At 37.5% G+C, this 18,374-nt stretch overlaps 2 protein-coding genes across 3 annotated transcripts; both read left to right on the top strand.

The window, feature by feature from the left end:
• Positions 1-258: 258 nt before the first annotated feature.
• Positions 259-13,334, top strand: LOC133530280 (piggyBac transposable element-derived protein 4). 2 transcript variants are annotated; one of them, XM_061868162.1, is made up of 9 exons: positions 259-471; positions 840-938; positions 1,559-1,679; positions 1,861-1,969; positions 2,474-2,568; positions 4,066-4,186; positions 6,143-6,209; positions 10,190-10,245; positions 11,234-13,334. In XM_061868162.1, the coding sequence occupies exons 1-9, from the start codon at positions 375-377 to the stop codon at positions 12,953-12,955; spliced, it is 2,487 nt and encodes an 828-aa protein (XP_061724146.1). In that variant the 5' UTR covers positions 259-374; the 3' UTR covers positions 12,956-13,334. The 2 variants fall into 2 exon arrangements, with proteins under 2 accessions (XP_061724146.1, XP_061724148.1); XM_061868164.1 differs by having other exon boundaries at positions 315-471; positions 829-938.
• A 2,557-nt stretch (positions 13,335-15,891) lies between these two features.
• LOC133530320 (uncharacterized) lies at positions 15,892-18,276 on the top strand. The gene is made up of 3 exons (XM_061868215.1): positions 15,892-16,056; positions 16,567-16,723; positions 17,945-18,276. Exons 1-3 carry the CDS (start codon positions 16,006-16,008, stop codon positions 18,103-18,105), a joined length of 369 nt encoding a protein of 122 aa, XP_061724199.1. The 5' UTR covers positions 15,892-16,005; the 3' UTR covers positions 18,106-18,276.
• The last annotated feature ends 98 nt before the right edge of the window (positions 18,277-18,374 follow it).

Genomic DNA, 18,374 nt, shown 5'->3' with positions numbered 1-18,374 from the left:
TGTAATAGCATAAAGTAAATATATATATATATATATATATATATCTAATCTGTGGTAATAGTGACGTTTACGAAGATTGCTGCGATTATATGATTTTAATATTTTTGTTACTTTAAGTAATATACTTTAAAATCTTAAATCCTACATTGTCAATTGGCTTAAATATTATTTCAGCCAGGATATGATTACTTTTGTTTACAAACTTTATTATTACTTTCATTGTATATTTGTAGCAATACTCATAAACGTAATCAATTGAATAACATCGACTAATAGTCGAATCGAATAGTAAAAAAGTTAGGTTAGCAATACTGATATAAAGAGATTCGTTTTGCTGCTTTAATTTATCAATTTCTTTGTTAAAATTAAGGACAATGAGTTCTGGATTTATATCTGAATCGGAAATATTGGAGCAGAGACGACGTCGCCAAGAAGAATGGGACAAAGTTCGAACTGAAGACCAACCCAAAGGTAAACTAGCTTACCAATATTGTTTTGATGGGACTTCAGTGTATCCGTTTTTGATAAATATAATATTTCTGTATGTTATTTAAAAGTGTAAGCCAAATGGTATTCAATGCTATAGTGTTATTTCGAGTATTATAACAAAACCTTCAGCTGTGTAGGTTTGTAAACGGTAAATGTCATATTAGTATTGCGTGCGTAATTTCTTTATCAATGCTACAATAATGAGTGATCTAGTTAAAACTGTAATAATTGCTACTTTTATATCCCATTATCTATTTCTAATCAGTTTCAAAAGCTAGCATCAGTTTAAAGTAAATGTTCGAAATAATAGACGTACAAAGCGGCGATAACCCAAGTCAGTATGATTACAGAGGCCCCAGAAGAGCCGTATGACACCAGGCCTCTGTACCAGCGCCTTGAGGAGCAGAAGATGAGGAAAGATGCTGAATATGAGGAGGCTCACAAACTAAGTATGTTACTATGTTTACCTTAAGTGGAACTATTTAAAAGATATAGATAACTGTTGAATGGATTGTTTCAATGTCTCTTATAATTGAGCATAGCGTAAGTGAAGGTCTCCAGTTTAGCTCGGGCATTTTGCTTGCGTATGTCCGGATGTTCTGTCTCACAGGTTGCAATTTTGTGACCGGATTCAAATCTATGATTAAATAAGATTTTTTTGTAGATCCAGTTTTTGGATTTTTTTCCATATGGGGAAATTGGCGTAAAGACTCAAGACCATTGTGAGTTCATCATGATAACAACTGAATAAACTAATTATTTTCACTTTTACATTTTCTAGTCTTAATGTAACAGCTCACAGAGCAACTGGTATAAATGGCCTCAATATTGAAATGATGATTGATTATTATATATCCTTCTCCAGGGCCTTAAACTATCCCAATACTAAATTTTGTCTAAATTGGTTTAGTGATTTATGAGTGATAAGGTAACAGACAGACAGACAAGAGTTACTATTGCATTTATAATTATAATATTAGTAGGGATTTTACTCTTACATAGATAAAGTAATGCCATATGACAATGCTAATAGATTTAAGTTGACAATAATGATATAACATATAACCAGAAAACATGATCCGAGGGCTGGATGATGACGAGGTGGGTTTCCTGGACCTGGTGGAGCGCAGCAAAGCCAAGGCGGCGCAGCAGATCTCCATGCAGGAGCAGAAGGAGATGCAGGAGTTTAGGTACTGCTTTATTTATCATTTAATCCACAAAAGAATATTAAATTCGCGTGCCCGTGGCAAGCCGAGACGCAAGATGAGTTACAAGCCGACTGTTTACATACGCGTCTTGGCTCGCAGCCGGAGTGGTTTTGGGCACGAGTCAAACAGGCTCGCTAGTAATTTAAAGTTTGCGTTGTATCAGAGAGCGCGTGTCAACATTAGCCGAGAGTGAAGAGCTGACGCGACTGCGAGCGCAGCTGGCGCCGGCGCGCACCACGCCCGCGCAGCAACAGAAGAACAAACTGCAAGGGGTATGTCCACGTTACATTTCATGATGTACAGCCCACATAAAATAACTAGTGACAACCTGTTACATATAGCCCTGGTTCGGTTCTAGGAGCATGCCAGCACACGTACGTAACATTATACTTCACAGAAAATACAAAGCAATACAAATACTCTTTATTGCACACCTATAAAATAGTTTTTCTTTTAATTTTTGAATGTAAACTATGAAAGGTAGAGGTAAGGAATGCAATCTCCATAGGCAAAACTGATCCAAAAGTGTCCAATTGTCAGCTATAAATAATAGTCCCAAATCTCTCCAGAGTAGTCTAGAGTAGCTAAGAACGTAGGCGCTATTGTCGGCGTGAAGTGCGCTGTCTATGTTTTGATTTTTTTTCAAGTATTATAGGTAATATAGTTATAGCGCCACACATTTAAGGTTTTTTTGATGACATTTTTTGATATATGGAGATTTCATTCCTTATATACCGCCACCTTCCATAATGTAAACCAAATTTTTGGTGTCATAGGTGGTGGTGAGGAAACGTAAAGCGAGCGAGTTAGAGGCAGACAAAGGCACCGCTGCGCCCCCGCCGGCCAAAAGTAACGGCAATGTTACAGACAGGTAAGTAAAAGCTCATTTACTGGAAGGTCAAGACCGAAATTTCGTCGCTATACTTACTCAAGTTGGTATCTGATATACGTATCTAATATGTAGATACGACGTTGAGTAAGTATAGCGACGATTTGTTGCAGGTGAAACTCTGACGGGACCTACCCATACCACAAATAAGCTATTGGCTTCATAAGCTTAACCTTAATTGTTTTAAGTGTGGTGACCTCGATTATTTTATGTGCTCCGTTTCATGTCATGAAATCGTTTAGTTGACAACATTTTTTTTGATGCATCACTTGTTCCGGTGAAGGATTCTGAAGATTCCCACGGAACCGCCAAAATACAACACATTATGGCCAGAAAAAACGCTGGAACTGGATGGAAATACGATGGATTTCAGCAGACGCAGCGCCCCACGAATGAGCTGAGATGAACGTAATGGCGCGATCGCATCTGGAACACCGCTCACAATAAATTTTCTTGCTATAGTTTGTATTTTTCTCCGTAAGCTTCTACGGATTATCGCACTATGAAAAAATGGGCAGGCCGCATAGGTAGCGTTTATTGAATTACTACTCTATTGAGCACGGAATAAGATTCATTATGAACTAATACAGAATTCTAACAGAATAGCTGTCTGATCTCTATTGGTGCGTCTAAGGTAGGCGACTAAACGCTCTCAAACCAGCTTAACTTGTGACACTGCGATCCGAAACAAAGATACGTATTCGAAGACCTCGCTTGCACTGGTAATGCGAGCGCACGGCTAGCTAGCGCCAAGGAAGCAATGTTATGTTTCTCGAGGAGCAGGTAAAAAACAGGGCCGGATTTTCACACAAATATATTTGGGTGGTGTTACGTTCTTTAATTTAAAGAGATAAAACATAACACTATTTAAATAGTAGGTACACATCTAACAGAATGGGTTTGTGTAATTACAATAATAACGAGATATACTCATTTTTATAATCAACTGTTTAAACAGTTATAATATATTGCACCACGAGCACAATAAACACGGGGATCCTCACATCACATCTACAGTTCACACACGCTTCCTATAAAGCGCCTCAGTCAGCACCAAAGAGACTTAAGAAGACCAAAAGTGCTCACTCCATACAACGGTTTTGTTACCAAAAATACTATTGTGTTCGTAGTCCACATCTAGCATTAAATAGCGGAACTCAGTACTGCTACTCGACCATAGATGTCGCGGCAAACCAAAAAGTCTAATGCTCAAAGATTTTCAGCTAATATTATAACTAGAGGCGTAGGAGTTAAAAATCGAGTTCCGGTTACTCTAGTTATAATATTAGCGGAAAATCGTTGAGCATTATTGTTGAGTAGCAGTACTGAGAGTTCCGCTACTTGACGCTGGATGTGGACTACGAAAATAATAAGTATTTTTGGTAACAAAACCGTTGTATGGACTATGGAGTGAGCACTCTTCTTAATTCTCTTTGGTCAGCACAGAGCTAGTACAAGTAGTACTTGCTTGGTTTCCAGCGTGCCTTCTGCCGACGCAGCGGAGCTGGGAGCGATGCGGTGTGTGGGCGTGCTGCCGGGGCTGCGGCACTACGGCTCGGACTCCTCCAGCGACACCGGGGACTCCAGTGACAGCGAACCAGTAAGTTAACTTTAAAAACTTTTCCTACTCCTCTACAGTTATCTGTCATTTATGTATTCATGACCACTAATATAAGAACGTATATAAAAGGTTTGAAGAAAAGTCTATATTGTCTATTCCTCATAACAGCACTTGTGCTTTAAAATCGCTATAACGTTACTGCAATTAATGGCTACCAACTTAACAAAATCAAAATACAGTTTCAAACTTAGTGCATTGTAGCCAACTTACAAAACTTTCATTTGGTTGCATAGTAGAAACAATTGCTTCATAAGTCAGAAACACGCATATGATACCCGTAATATAGCAACACCCGTAGACTATGAAGACCGCTTAGCGTTGCTTGTTAGTCTCCGTAGGCTACGGTGGCCAAAATCGAGAAAAAACTGACCAAAAATTGAATTTAGCAAGGAGCAAGTACCAGGGCCTCATGAGTTACGAGGTGTCGCTGATCTTGATTTTCCTGTAGATCAAATGTCTATATAGGACTCGTGGCATTTAAGCAACACAAAGGTCAGAAATGAGAGTTAAGTCTGACGCACGTACTCGCCTCTAACAACATGATATTATAATGTTACGTCACATTACATTAGTCTGTCTTAAATGTATGGACTATTAAGAAAATTGCTATTGTGACCCTAAAATATTGCGTTTATGTATATAGTTATCATATAATTTATTTTTTTAATATAATGTAGGAAATCGAATGGTACCATTTTTTTTCTCTTTTTGAAAGTTAAAAAAATGTTTGGAGCCATGTATTTTTTATAATCTCAATATGTATTTTTAAATTTGACTTTTTAGGGTTCCGTAGCCAAATGGCATAAAACGGAACCCTTATAGTTTCGCCATGTCCGTCTGTCTGTCTGTCTGTCTGTCTGTCTGTCTGTCTGTCTGTCTGTCTGTCCGAGGCTTTGCTCCGTGGTCGTTAGTGCTAGAAAGCTGAAATTTGGCATGGATATATAAATCAATAAAGCCGACAAAGTCGTACAATAAAATCTAAAAATTTAATTTTTTTTTGGGTACCTCCCCTACACGTAAAGTGGGGGTGAATTTTTTTTTTCGCTTCAACCCTAGAGTGTGGGGTATCGTTGGAAAGGTCTTTCAAAACTAATAGGGGTTTTCAAGAAACATTTTTTGATAAAGTGAATATATTCGGAGATAATCGCTCCGAAAGAAAAAAAAAATGTGTCCCCCCCCCTCTAACTTTTGAACCATAGGTCCAAAAAATATGAAAAAAATCGTGGAAGTAGAGCTTAAGAAATACATTAAATGAAAACTATAGCGGACATGATCAGTTTAGCTGTTTTTGAGTTATCGCAAAAAGTTTTCCCTTCATAGTAAAAAGACTTACTTTAATTAGGTACTGATTATGCAAATTTGCCTATTTGTTTAACTCGGGTGAAAGGTACCATTTACTACACTTTAAGCTCCAGTTTAGCTTATTGTGACGGGAGAGTAACTACGGAACCCTACACTGAGCGTGGCCCGACATGCTCTTGGCCGGTTTTATTTTATAACGGAACACTCATTTTCTATCCATTTAGCTACATTTTGTTATAATATTCAACATGTGTCGAGTACACAATTACACGCGTCGAAGTGCCATTTTCGTTACAAAAACTGTGTACAAATCGTTAAAGTTTAGCCCCCTTATTTAGAAACGTCTACTAAAGTTAACAAGCCGCTAATAATCATTTGTCCCTTTCTGACGTATCGGTATGATGGAAAGGGACAAACGATTATAAGCGGCTTGTCAACTTTAGTATACTTGCCGCAAAACTAACTGGCCACTGAGATCATAATGCTATCTCCTTTACCCTTGTTAAGACCAACCAAGAGTGAAAGAGATGGCATTATAACCTGACCGGCCAGATAGTTTTGCGGATAGTATAGACGTTTATGAATAAGGGGGTTATTCAGAGCTTCACTAAAAGTTTGTGCTGGTTGTTTTAGGAGGACAAGTGCTGCAAGCTGGACCTGCTGGGCCGGCGGCCGTCCTCAGACAAACACAAGGAGAAAAGTTAGAGGCGCATTATATTACTTATTCTTACTTAGGCGGTGAAGTGCAGTGTTGGTGCTGCAAATAAATGGGTTGAAGGAATGTGTACAAGCAATTGTCAGAGACACTATGAATTAGGTTAACAGTTTCTGCTGAAATCGACTTAATTTCAACTTCGCCGAAAAAACTTTGTTAACACATTCACTGCCGGGAACCCACCTGGTGGGCGCTCGTGAACTTTGTTGGACGGACAACCCGCTGGGCGGGTTGTCTTGTACGCAGCTATAGACCACCGGTTTCTGGGGTAGTGCGCCGTTTTTTGTCTGGCAGTAAATGTGTTAAGGGTTTAGTATTGACATATATATCTAAGGACAGGCCTTGCACTGCACGATTGTCTCGGATTCGTGACACCACTGAACTAGCACCATTCATAGTGTCCGTAAGGCCCGTCAAGATATATATGTCAATGGTTACAAGCAATTTGATGGTTTTATAAAATTTAGCGTAAAATGTTAAAACTCGATCGTCGATCCTAGATGCAGAATTGGATTGAATTTAATCTAATGACGAAAATAATTGTTGAATAAAATTTAACGGTTTAACTTATTTTTAATGGAAGCCTGGGGTCCGCTCGGCAACTTATCCCTAGAATTGGCGTAGGCTCTAGTTTATAATTTTTACTAAATTGCAATAACCGTTTTCTAAAAGATCGAGAAAACGTCCAGTCGAGACGATTAAATTTCGATGAAAATAGTTTAAATTATGTTCTTATTATTTTTGAAATTTAAAAGATATGTAATATTGAAGATGACAAAATATAGTCTGGTAATCTTTATCAAAAAATGTTATTCCTCATTGTTATAAATGGCGTCATTCCCAAACATTAACTTAGTTTATTTGCTAGATGCCATTGACATATTTAACTAAGGACGGGCCTTACGGGCACTTATAATAATAATATCTAATGTGTTGATGGGTACTTGGGAAATGCAATGCAATTTGTTAGTTTTATTTTTTAAGGAGTTTCTTTCTAAATATTGAAATTTTTATTTCTTACTACCTAATTCTACCATTAATAAAAATTCAGTTCAAATACTATGTTCAGGTATTTATTTGGATATGTTACTAATGCAAATTTTATGGTCTTCTGCCAAAAGCAAATTAAACTCGATTATTTATTAAGTACATATTTTACGACCGGTATGTATTTTTAAGGTTTCGAGCATTTGTGTGTATATTGTACATTTTCGTCGTTTTTAATTTTTTTGTTATTTTACTTTGTTATGTATTGCAATTTAATGGATGACTGTCATTGGCCTTCTTTTATGTAAGCATTTATATGTTTAGTTATATTTACGGCTGTTGTTATCCTGAATACCAATAAAATAAAAAAAATAAAAAAATAAGAATGGCAATAGTTTAGTGGTGTCACTCTCGAATTCGAGCCAATCATGCAATCTAACGGAACTAGTTGCGACCAATCGCGCGCGTGATGCGAACTCATCAACCAATCGCGTTGCGGCGTTAGACTGCACGATTGACTCGAATCCGTGTGCATGACACCGCTGTACTGGCCCCATTCTTATTGCCCGTAAGGCCCGTCCTTAGATATATATGTCAATGCTAGATGCACAACGGATGCTGCCCTCATTTTGGGGATTTTTCCACGTTGTCTTATGGAGGCTTCGCACGGGTTACGCAAAATCTTAATAAATTATTCATCTAAACCTCCTTCCTCAGGACTCACTCTATTGATAGCTGAAAACCGCATGAAAATCCGTAATTTTTCTATGCTATTATTCAATTTCGGGAGAAAGCGGTTTCCACTAACTTAATCTTAACAAATCACTTTGATTTTGATGTCGATCGCTTCAGAATAATATATTATAGGTTTCGATTAGAATTTTTTTTTTTTTCATTTTAATTTTTCTTGTGGGACGTTCCATAAGATTTCGTGTTAGTGAGAATCGGCGCGAGTCCTTTCATAGACTTTGCCAATTATAAGGCCAGTAAATTTACATTTCTAATTTTGGACTAACAAAGTAACGCCATTTACTACAACTATGAGGGAGGCTTTCTTTGCTATTAAGACATTACCGGTCAGTTTCATTCATTTGTCTATAAAAATACGTCACTTTCCTAGAATTTTTGAGTAATAGGGAATATTACGCGAAACTCTACGTAGGGGGCGCCACTACCACAATCCATCACAATCTGAGGTTCTACCGCGAAACAAGAAAATCGAAATTTCGTTATCTAACCTCTATTACTCTTGCATATTCGAGCGATGAAGAGGCAGATAACTAAATTTCGATTTTCCCGTGCGTGAAAACTTGTCAAAAAACAGTTTAAGACACAATATGTATAAGTTACTCTATGGTTTACGAAATGTGCTAGTGCTGCACTCTGTCGGCAGAACATTGCAGTAATACTCCCTATTTAAAATCGTCACATCACTAAAAATTAGAACGAATTATCTGTATAAAATCACGCATTCAAATATTTTCGAGTACTAATCTCAAAGTACTGTGTTATAGTTCATATGGAGGTTTCCTAATATCCTCTTAAGGCCCAGCCATAGAAATGAAAAATCCAAAATTTGCCACTGGAATTTGAACCTATGGTGCACGGAATACAGTAGATTTTATTTTGTTTGAAAATTGCACGAAACAAAACAAATGCAACTCTGTCCTAATTGAATATGATTTAAATTCATCGAACTGAATAAGTCCTATAGGTAGGACCTTAGGCCTTACGAGGATATAATATTATATTCAGTAACAGTTTACAATATTACAATTGTAACTCGTTCAAGGCTTGTAGGGGGATTATTACAATTTAGACTGTTTTATGTAATTAAATGTATCTTATTGTAATTGTTGTTTTGTTTGTTTTTGTTTTATGCTTAGTTTTCTGTGATTTTTACCATTGACAAAGCAGTTAAATGATTTTTTATCGATTTCCAATTATACAGGTTATTTATTTAGTAGCAATAATATACGGGGTGAATATATAGGTCATACTGAGCAACCTTTTACTATGGGACCAACCCCAATATCGCGACAAAAAATTGTCTTTTATAAATTTCGGTTGTTTGACCTTGAAATTTTAAAATAAATAAATAAATATTATAGGACATTATTACACAAATTGACTAAGTCCCACAGTAAGCTCAATAAAGCTTGTGTTGAGGGTACTTAGACAACGATATATATAATAGGTATATAAATATTTATAAATACTTAAATACATAGAAAACACCCATGACTCAGGAACAAATATCCATGCTCATCACACGAATAAATGCCCTTACCAGGATTTGAACCCGGGACCATCGGCTTCATAGGCAGGGTCACTACCCACTAGGCCATACCGGTCGTCAAAAATTTTCTATGGAGACTTAATTTTTTTTTTGTGATTTCGGGGTTGGTCCCATAGTAAAAGTTGTTCAGTATGACCTATATATTCAGCCCATAAATGATTGCAGGTACCCGTAAATAAACAACCTGTATAATATCGCAATAATTCTTACTATTGTATGGTGAAATAAACATTGAACTAAGTATGTCTATTTTTACCCCATTATATAAACGTTTTTGCTCGTTATTTTTTGGGTGTGTTCCCAAATGTCCCCGCCGGGCACAGATGGGAATAGGTACATTCAAATGAATCAATCCCGGCTGTCAAATAAACAAATGGGATTAAGTACACATTTTTTTTTTGCTCTACTCATTAGTGAATGTAAACTTAGCTTCCGCATTTCCGTATACAGGACCTAAATCATATAATCGTTAAATAATATTAAAAGTTTTCCATACGAAGTCCTAATAATACCATTTTTAAAGAGACCGGTCCAAATGAAAATTGCATAAACCTGCAATTATAGCAAAAATGTGTTAAGCTAATGTTACATTGACATCATTTTGCGACGCAATTTGAAGTCAATCCGAACTGGGCATTAACTTTTTGCGATAATTGTAACGCGTTTTTGCAATTTTCAGATGAAGAGAACGGGCAAGCTTCGAATGAGGGTGAGGTGGGCGAAGACAAAAACAAGGTAAGCTATGACTTTTATCCTCTATTCGGACATCGAAACTAGTTACGTCAAATGCAAACAGTATAATTATGGAAGGTAGAGTTAAGGAACGCAATCTCCATAGGCAGAACTTATGCAAAAGTGTCCAGTGGTCAGCTATAAAATAATAGTTCAAAATCTCTCCAGAGTAGCGCTAGAGTAGCTAAGAACCGAAGTGAAGTGCGCTGTCTATCATTTGATTCTTTTTCCTAGAGATTTCATTCCTTATCTCCACCTTCCGTAAGCATAATAGAGGTGGATTGTCAAAGTAAATTTTGTAGCCACAGTAAATTTACTGCCATCTTTCGACACATAATTAAAACTTTTAGAACGCCATTTGACTTTGATCCTTGTTCTTTCACTGATATGTGTTAAATTTGTTAAATATCAAAAAGTGGCGCCATCAACTAGAGCATTTCTTATTAAATAATCCAAAATTTTATTATAAATTTGAGTTTACTACGGTGACAAAAGATCTTAGAAGGAGTAATGCAACCGCAATTCTGTCTATTTTAATACGGATCCCTTTGTTTGACATAATTATTGTAAGTCATAATGTAATGATAGTCATATTATCATTAGTCATAACTCTGAAACCGTTAACTTTTCAGGAATTTCCTCAGGTTATTCTATAGATAGGTTAGGTTAGGTTAGGTTTGTTTTATGGCAATCCTGAAAAGTTACGCGTTTCTGAGAAAAACCAAATTATGACTAACGAAAATGCGGACAAACAATACATTATGACTTAAAACTTTATGGGAAACAATAGAGACCCATTTTAATATTCTAAAACTCACTAGATGGTGACTATGATAAGGGACGCGGCTTGCTTAAGACAACTCTAATCACGGTGCTGAAATATTAACCCTATAAGTTCCATACTTGATGCATTGTGATGAAAACTTAGCGTGGCCCCACTCTATAATACTCCACATCTTAAGATGATCATTGTTCTTCAATATTTTTCCAGAAAAATAAAAGGCTCAAAGACCCCAACGTGATATCCGTAGATTCCGGCAGCGAGGCGGATGACGAAGACTTCATACGATCCCTGCTCTCCGTACAATACCAGGCCAACTTCAAAGTGGAACCCGCCCCGGAAGAAACTTTCGACACATACGACTGTATGAACCAAAACTTCTACTGGTCACAGGACTTCAGCACGTTCGCGGGCCGACAAGAACCTTACACCTTCGTACCCGGGTCTAAAATCAACACTCAATCCCCATATGATCTATTCACATCGATATGGGATAGGAATATAATGCAGAAAATCGCGGATGAAACTAACAAGTACGCCTGGCAAACTATCACCCCTAAATGCAAGACTGAAGGCGGGATACCGAATACTTCAAGACTTTCGAGGTGGAAAGACACTACGGTTGAGGAGTTGTATCTTTTCTTCGCTGTTTTGATTTTCATGCCGTTTTGCCACAGAGAAAAACTTGCTGATTACTGGTCGACGGGCAGATTGGAAATGTCTAACTTCAGATCATTAATGAGTAGAAATAGGTTCCAGCTACTCCTCAGATTCTTACATTTTGTTGATAATGACACGCTCCTGGTTTCTAAAGTAACTGGAAATGAGAAGAAATTGGCGAAAATTAAACCTATCATAGATTACTGTAATATGAAATTTAGCAATCTTTACGTGCCTGGACAGTATTTGAGTCTTAACGAATCGTATCCACTGTGGAAAGGCCAGTTTAATTGGGAGAGAAGCATTAAGAACCGAGAGCAGTTCGGCTTTAAATCGCATGAGCTCTACGAAGCTAGGACTGGTTATTTATTGAAATTCCTCATAGACACCGGTCGAGGAACAGACGAGAGAGCGCACGCGAAAACCACCCTTAAACTCATGCAGCAATACTTGGACAGAGGACATTCTGTAGCCATGGATGCCACATATACACAAGTTCCTTTAACTCGGTACTTGAAAACGAGACGAACTGACGTCATCGGCTTAATAAACAAAGAGAGACCGCTCATTCCTGAAGTTATCAAAAATATAGATGATAAGAGATTGCAGAAAGGAGAGTTACTCTCCTGGCAGAGCGGAGATATTTCCATCATATCCTGGAAAGATGCAGAACTAACCACCATAGTGTCCACATACCATAAACCAGATATGGTTTTAGTAGCTCAGAATAGCTTAAGTCACATGCTCCCGAGAATCCCTTTAGCTCTGCACGACTACAACAAATGTAACGTTGATAAAGACAAAAAAATGTCCTACACCATGGAGAGGAAACGAGGTCTTAAATGGTACATCAAGATATTCCGCCGACTCCTAAACTCTAGTATCCTAAACGCTTACGTCCTTTACCAGTCCAACTGCAACACTTCAAAACCTATAAGCCACAGGAACTTTCGTTACGAGCTGGCTGAAAATTTAGCAGTTCGCTACGGAACTAACAAAGTAACCGTCCAACCGATTTCAAGAAGCAACGAGATCAGGTTGGATGGTAAAAACGACCACTATCCGACCCACACAGAAATGCCGTCGGGCAAAAATAGGAGGAGCAGACGCAGATGCCACCGGTGCCAAGCGCTTGGCCGCCGGAGTCAAGTAACAGTGATGTGCGCCAAGTGCCAAGTCGGCTTGTGCATCGGGCCGTGCTGGAAGGATTACCACACGCTTAAATGTTTGAATAAAGAAAAACCTAAAAAGAAAGGGAAACTTCGCAGATAATTGAAAAGCTAATAGTAAGAAATTGCTTGCATTTCAAGATGTCATGTTTCGTGAATCCGAGTAGATAATGAATGAGACACAGACATAATTTTAATATATTAAAACTTAGTGTTGTGTCCAATTCATCATTTGAAAAGAATACTTTGGAATCAAGGGTAGTTTCTCGCATTAATATATGAATTAATGAATATTTTTATTACATGTAACACATGGACACATATAGTGTGCTTATCACTTGAATTTGCAAATCGAACCTTCCCATTTCCTGAAATACCTTTAATGAAAATATATTCATTAACAGATAAGATTGTAGTCGAGATCGCGCCTCATTGTATATACCTAAATACATTCCAATTAATAAATCGATCATGTATTTAAATGGCTTTAAGATTATTCTTCCCTTGCCCTTCAGATAGCAGCATAAATATTTTTTCAGCGCACTAGCTTGTAAAGGCGCTCTTGCGCGCAATTGTTGAAAGACTGATGAGAAAGTTGCGTTTTATCCTCAAGAGAGGCAAAGTAATTTGATGCTAATTTCGAGTTGTTTCCTGTTGTTGGCGGATAGAATTGACTTTTAAATGATGATTTTGCATAGTAAATATTAAATCAATGCCAAATATTTATTTGGCTTGATTTTGTTTGTTGTTGTGGTGACAATTTTTGTTGCACTGGGTGACCTTGAAACCCTTGCAACGCTCATGGTTTCCACTTTTCAAACCAATCGCTACGCGCGTGGTTGAATTGTGAAATCTTTCGCTTGCTTGCGTATTCATACTAGTACGAGCGGTTAAACAATAACTTTGCCCCGTTGTAAAACAAATAGATAACTAATTAACTATTTACCATAAAAAGCTCGTACGTGCGAGGCAATTTCCTCACGCACAAACCGACCGAGGCACGTCTACACTAGCCGGTTTGTGCGTGAGGAAATTGCCTCGCGCGTATGCTCGCTCTGTGTGGACCCGGCTAATTACTTTCTGGTGTGTGTATTTAGTCACCTACAATATTTATGGGCTGAATATATAGCTCATACTGAGCAACTTTTACTATGATATAACAACCCCGAAATCGCGAAGAAAATTTTTACTCTACCATACAAAATGTCACGGTCAGACAACCAAAATGTATGAAACAGCCATTTTTTTTGCGATTTCGGGGATGGTCCCATAGTAAAAGTTGCTCAGTACGACCTATATATTCATCCTGTAAATTATTGCAAGTGACTAATTATACAACCTGTGTGTTTGTGAACATGAAAAAATAATGAGCACGTGTTATATCGGCTCAAACTCATATTTTCCTGAAAAAAGCACACTCCTATGTATATGTAGGTACTTAATCACACCTAAGTATGTGAGTTGTGTTAGATACGTGTGGGTGACGCGGGGCAATAACAATTCGTCAACTTTGTTTTCAACACACTTGCTCAAAACGGCGTTTTTATTCCACCGATTTTTGGCTCATAATCCTAGATATTAAACACGCGTGCTTTTTCAGTATATTATAACACGCGTGCTTTTTCATTATATTATCCGACTGAGTTAAGAAGGTAACTGATTGCTAATAATATGTATGGAAACGGAGTCTTCTTAAATTGGTCGAGTAGATTTTACAACGTGGACTGGCGGGAGCCGGCGGCGGGGCGAGGGGCAGCAGGCAGTATGACAGATTCAAGACTGCATACTAACCGATTTAGCCCACTTCCTCGCAAGTGTGTTGAAAAACGTCCTATGAAACGCGGGTGCTATGATTATTACACAAATCGGCTTTCTTATTGCGCGCTCGCTTGCAGCTCGCGCGCTCAATATTGCCTCGTGTGTAATGACAATGACCAACTTAGCACACTTGTATCACAATGTACTATAAATAGGCTGGTCATTCAATTACCACTTTAATTTTTGTTCGGTCGTGGACATCTATCCAATTATATAATTGGTTTTTATTCCATGTTGCTGTCAATCATCAGATAATACATGCACTTTATTTTAATTGAAATTTGTTTATTTTCATAGATTGAATCGGTGATATAATTATTTCATAGCACTAAGGTTATTTCACATTGATAATAGACAGTACCACGTCAACTTGTCACGAAAGAAAGTCGAAAATAAAGAAATGGAAAATTCCAGAAACATCATTGACGAAAAAATTTTAGACGCTTTAAGTCCGTTGATCTTCGCTCAAAATTTCTTCCTGTTTCCTAAATTCATGATAACAGAAAGATGCATTGCTCCTATAGCTCCAAGGTCATACACAAGTTCTTTTGTCGGTGCAGTACTAATGTTACTTATCCGAATTTATCGTTTGGTAACTGTGTGTTTCTATAACTATTTCGGGGAAAATAGTGATGCTCTATTATTAATAAATTTTGTTGTCGGTTGCTTCGGGACCATATTCTCATATGTCATAAACGTAGTTCAAAGTGCTAACGCAGTATATATGGTAGTAGAACTGCAGGAAGCTTTATGGTGTCTTAGTTCCAATACAAAACAAACTTTATCTAACTATAAATTTTGGAATATCGTGAATATAGCTTGCATCTTCGGTGGCTACATTTTATACACTGGTTTATTTGGAGTTGCTAATCAAGAAACACATGGCGAGGCATCTTTTCTTGTGAGCCATTTGGTGTCTATAACATATGATCTAAACATTATCTTGGCTATACGAACTGTTATATTGACGGCGAGTATATTAGAAGCGTGGAATAGCAAAATGAGTGAAATTTTGTCTGAAGAAACAGAGGTTCGAGAGAATTGTAGTCAAGATATGTTCTCGGCATATGAGAAGATAATAAATGCGTTTAATCTGTGCAAGAAGGCGTATCAGTTTGGGATACCTACCCCAAACTGATACGCCTTCTTGCACAGTCTAACCAGCCAGGTATTTGAATTTTAGCAATTTTGTAACAACACGAAGAATTGACATGTTAAATCATATCTTATTGTTTATTTTATTTTTATGGTGTAATAGTGGATTGTACTGATTTTTTAAATTCTTTTCAGATATTCTATCATACCTTTCAGACGTTCCACAGTATACTATATTCCATGCAATTATTTTTAGAATATGCTAAGTCAGCTTCGCACGAGGAATTAAAGGTAAGGTAATTTATACATAAGCAATGAAAAAAGGCTTACTTTGTATGGAATTGCGACTTGGGGACACATTTTTTTAGGCCGATAATTTCCGAAAATATTCGCTTTCTCAAAAAGTGGTTGTTAGAGATCCTTATTCGTTTTGAAAGACCTATTCAACGATATCTCACACCATTGGTCTAAAGTAAAAAAAAATAATATTTTTTATAGTAGGTACCCTAAAATCATTTTTTTCCTAGTTTTTATTTTACCATTCTGTCGCCATTTTGGATTTATGTATACTTACATGCCAAATTGCAGCTTTCTAGCACTATAACGATAAGGGAGCAAAGCCGCGGACGGACAGACAGACAGACATGGCGAAACTAGAAGGGTTCCTAGTTGACAACGGAACCCTAAAAAATAAACATACAATCGAATTGAAAACCTTTTGGAATTTCTAAGTCTGTTAAAAATATATAGGTATTTCCCGAAGTTTCGGAATGGCAAAACCCCGAAATCTACGCTTTCCAGGTGTTCGGATTACTCCGTGGCGTGACGTATTTTGCGTGGAACTCCAAGAACTTCCTTCTGCTGGTCAACGTGAGCGTGGCGTGCGAGCGCTTCTACGCGGCCCTCCGAGACGCCGAGACCAAGTGTACGCGGGCGATAGCGGCCATCGGGGATTTAGGTGACTTATCAATAAACTTAAATAACGATGAATTAATAGTTATTGTATCTCCGTTCATCTAAGGGGCTCCCCGCGGTTTTCATCGATTTTTGACTAGTTTTGAGTCGGTACTCCTACATTTGCACTATAGATAGAATTATAAGACAAACTGCTATCGGTTCTTCAATCTTTTATCTCCATTCTGGTCTGCCAGATTTTGAAAGAAATGAACACTTATTGTTTTATATATTTTTTAAACATTGTTTAAAAACACTGTTTTCGTTACTAGATTGCTGTGAAATATTTTACTTGTACGAAAGCTACACATTTGGATTCGTCTTTGACGTCTCTAAAAACTGGTCAGAGATTTTAATTTTAAACTAATTAACACAAAAGTTATGGCCAGTAAACCACTTTTTTGGCCTAAAATTGTTGAACTTTGATGCCAAATATCTCGAAGACAGTGAACTTTGTAGTAAATATGGTATACCATTTTGTTTACAGCCGTTGCTGTTAATATGATAAGCTACAAAAAACATTAGAAAACTAAGGGATTCTGATCGAAAGTCATTGGCGTTAGGGAATGGCTAGACCATTCATTCATCATTCGTTTTGTTGAATTCGCGTGAACATAATATGCTTCTGATGAAAATGTTTTAATGTTTGTTTGGGCACAAAGGGTACAATAATTCTTATAAATAGTAATATTACATAGTACTTAAATAAGCTTGATAATGATTGTGACCATTTCTATAGGTATTCTACAGCGGTATTAAGAGGATAGGGGACGGCCATTTCTCTATACAAACATAGTCCCCATTTTCCTAACTACAAAATGGAAATATATTTTCAATAATTTGAATATCCAGAGAGGTAAATAACTACGTTTGTATGAAAAAGTCATTTCGCGCGAGTCCTACACTTTCGTCTTAATATACGGGACAAAAACGGGACGCGAAAATAGAAAAAATGGGACGGGATAAATACGGGACGCGATACATACTTTACTCTTTCCGCGATACTTAAATACAGTGACAGTCCCATATACACGGGACGTATGCCAACCCTATTTGTGCTTATCAAAATTACGTTACCTACATCTTAATGAAATTGGGTTAGCTATACCGTAATAAACTAGTTGACGTCCAGCCGAGAAGAGAAACTAGACGACGCAAGCGTCGACTCCGCGGTCTAAGACCTCAATATATTCGGTCTATTATCTCAGCATTTCTTCGATTTCAGATATATGCCGGATGTGCAAGAACGTAGTGCGACTGAACCGCGCGACGTCACAGCGAATGTCCGCATACAACCAGTTCTCTGTGGGCGCCGCGTTGCCGCTGCGATTTGTGAGCGCGGCCGTCGCCTACGTAGTCGTGTTACTGCAGTTCGCTTTGCTGTAACGCTAACTTACTTACTTTAGGATACGGGAACTAGATTTAAATATTTCAGGTGAATATATCCTTCTCGCTTACGGAAGCGGCTCCTAATACTAGTGCGATAAGGACAACGCCAGGTTAGGCGAAAAATCCTGCGTAAAAATCTCAATAAACGATGTTTTGTACTCGGCTTGTTTCCTCATCCAAAACTTAAATGCATTTTGAGATTTAAATAGTAATGAAGTTATCTGTGTCGGACTGTTTTGCTTTTAAGGCTAATTGATGTCAGTTTA

The sequence above is a fragment of the Cydia pomonella genome, chromosome 22 (genome assembly GCF_033807575.1).
Source record: "Cydia pomonella isolate Wapato2018A chromosome 22, ilCydPomo1, whole genome shotgun sequence".
Taxonomy (NCBI): Eukaryota; Metazoa; Arthropoda; class Insecta; order Lepidoptera; family Tortricidae; genus Cydia; species Cydia pomonella.
This window is presented reverse-complemented; position numbering and strand designations above follow the sequence as displayed.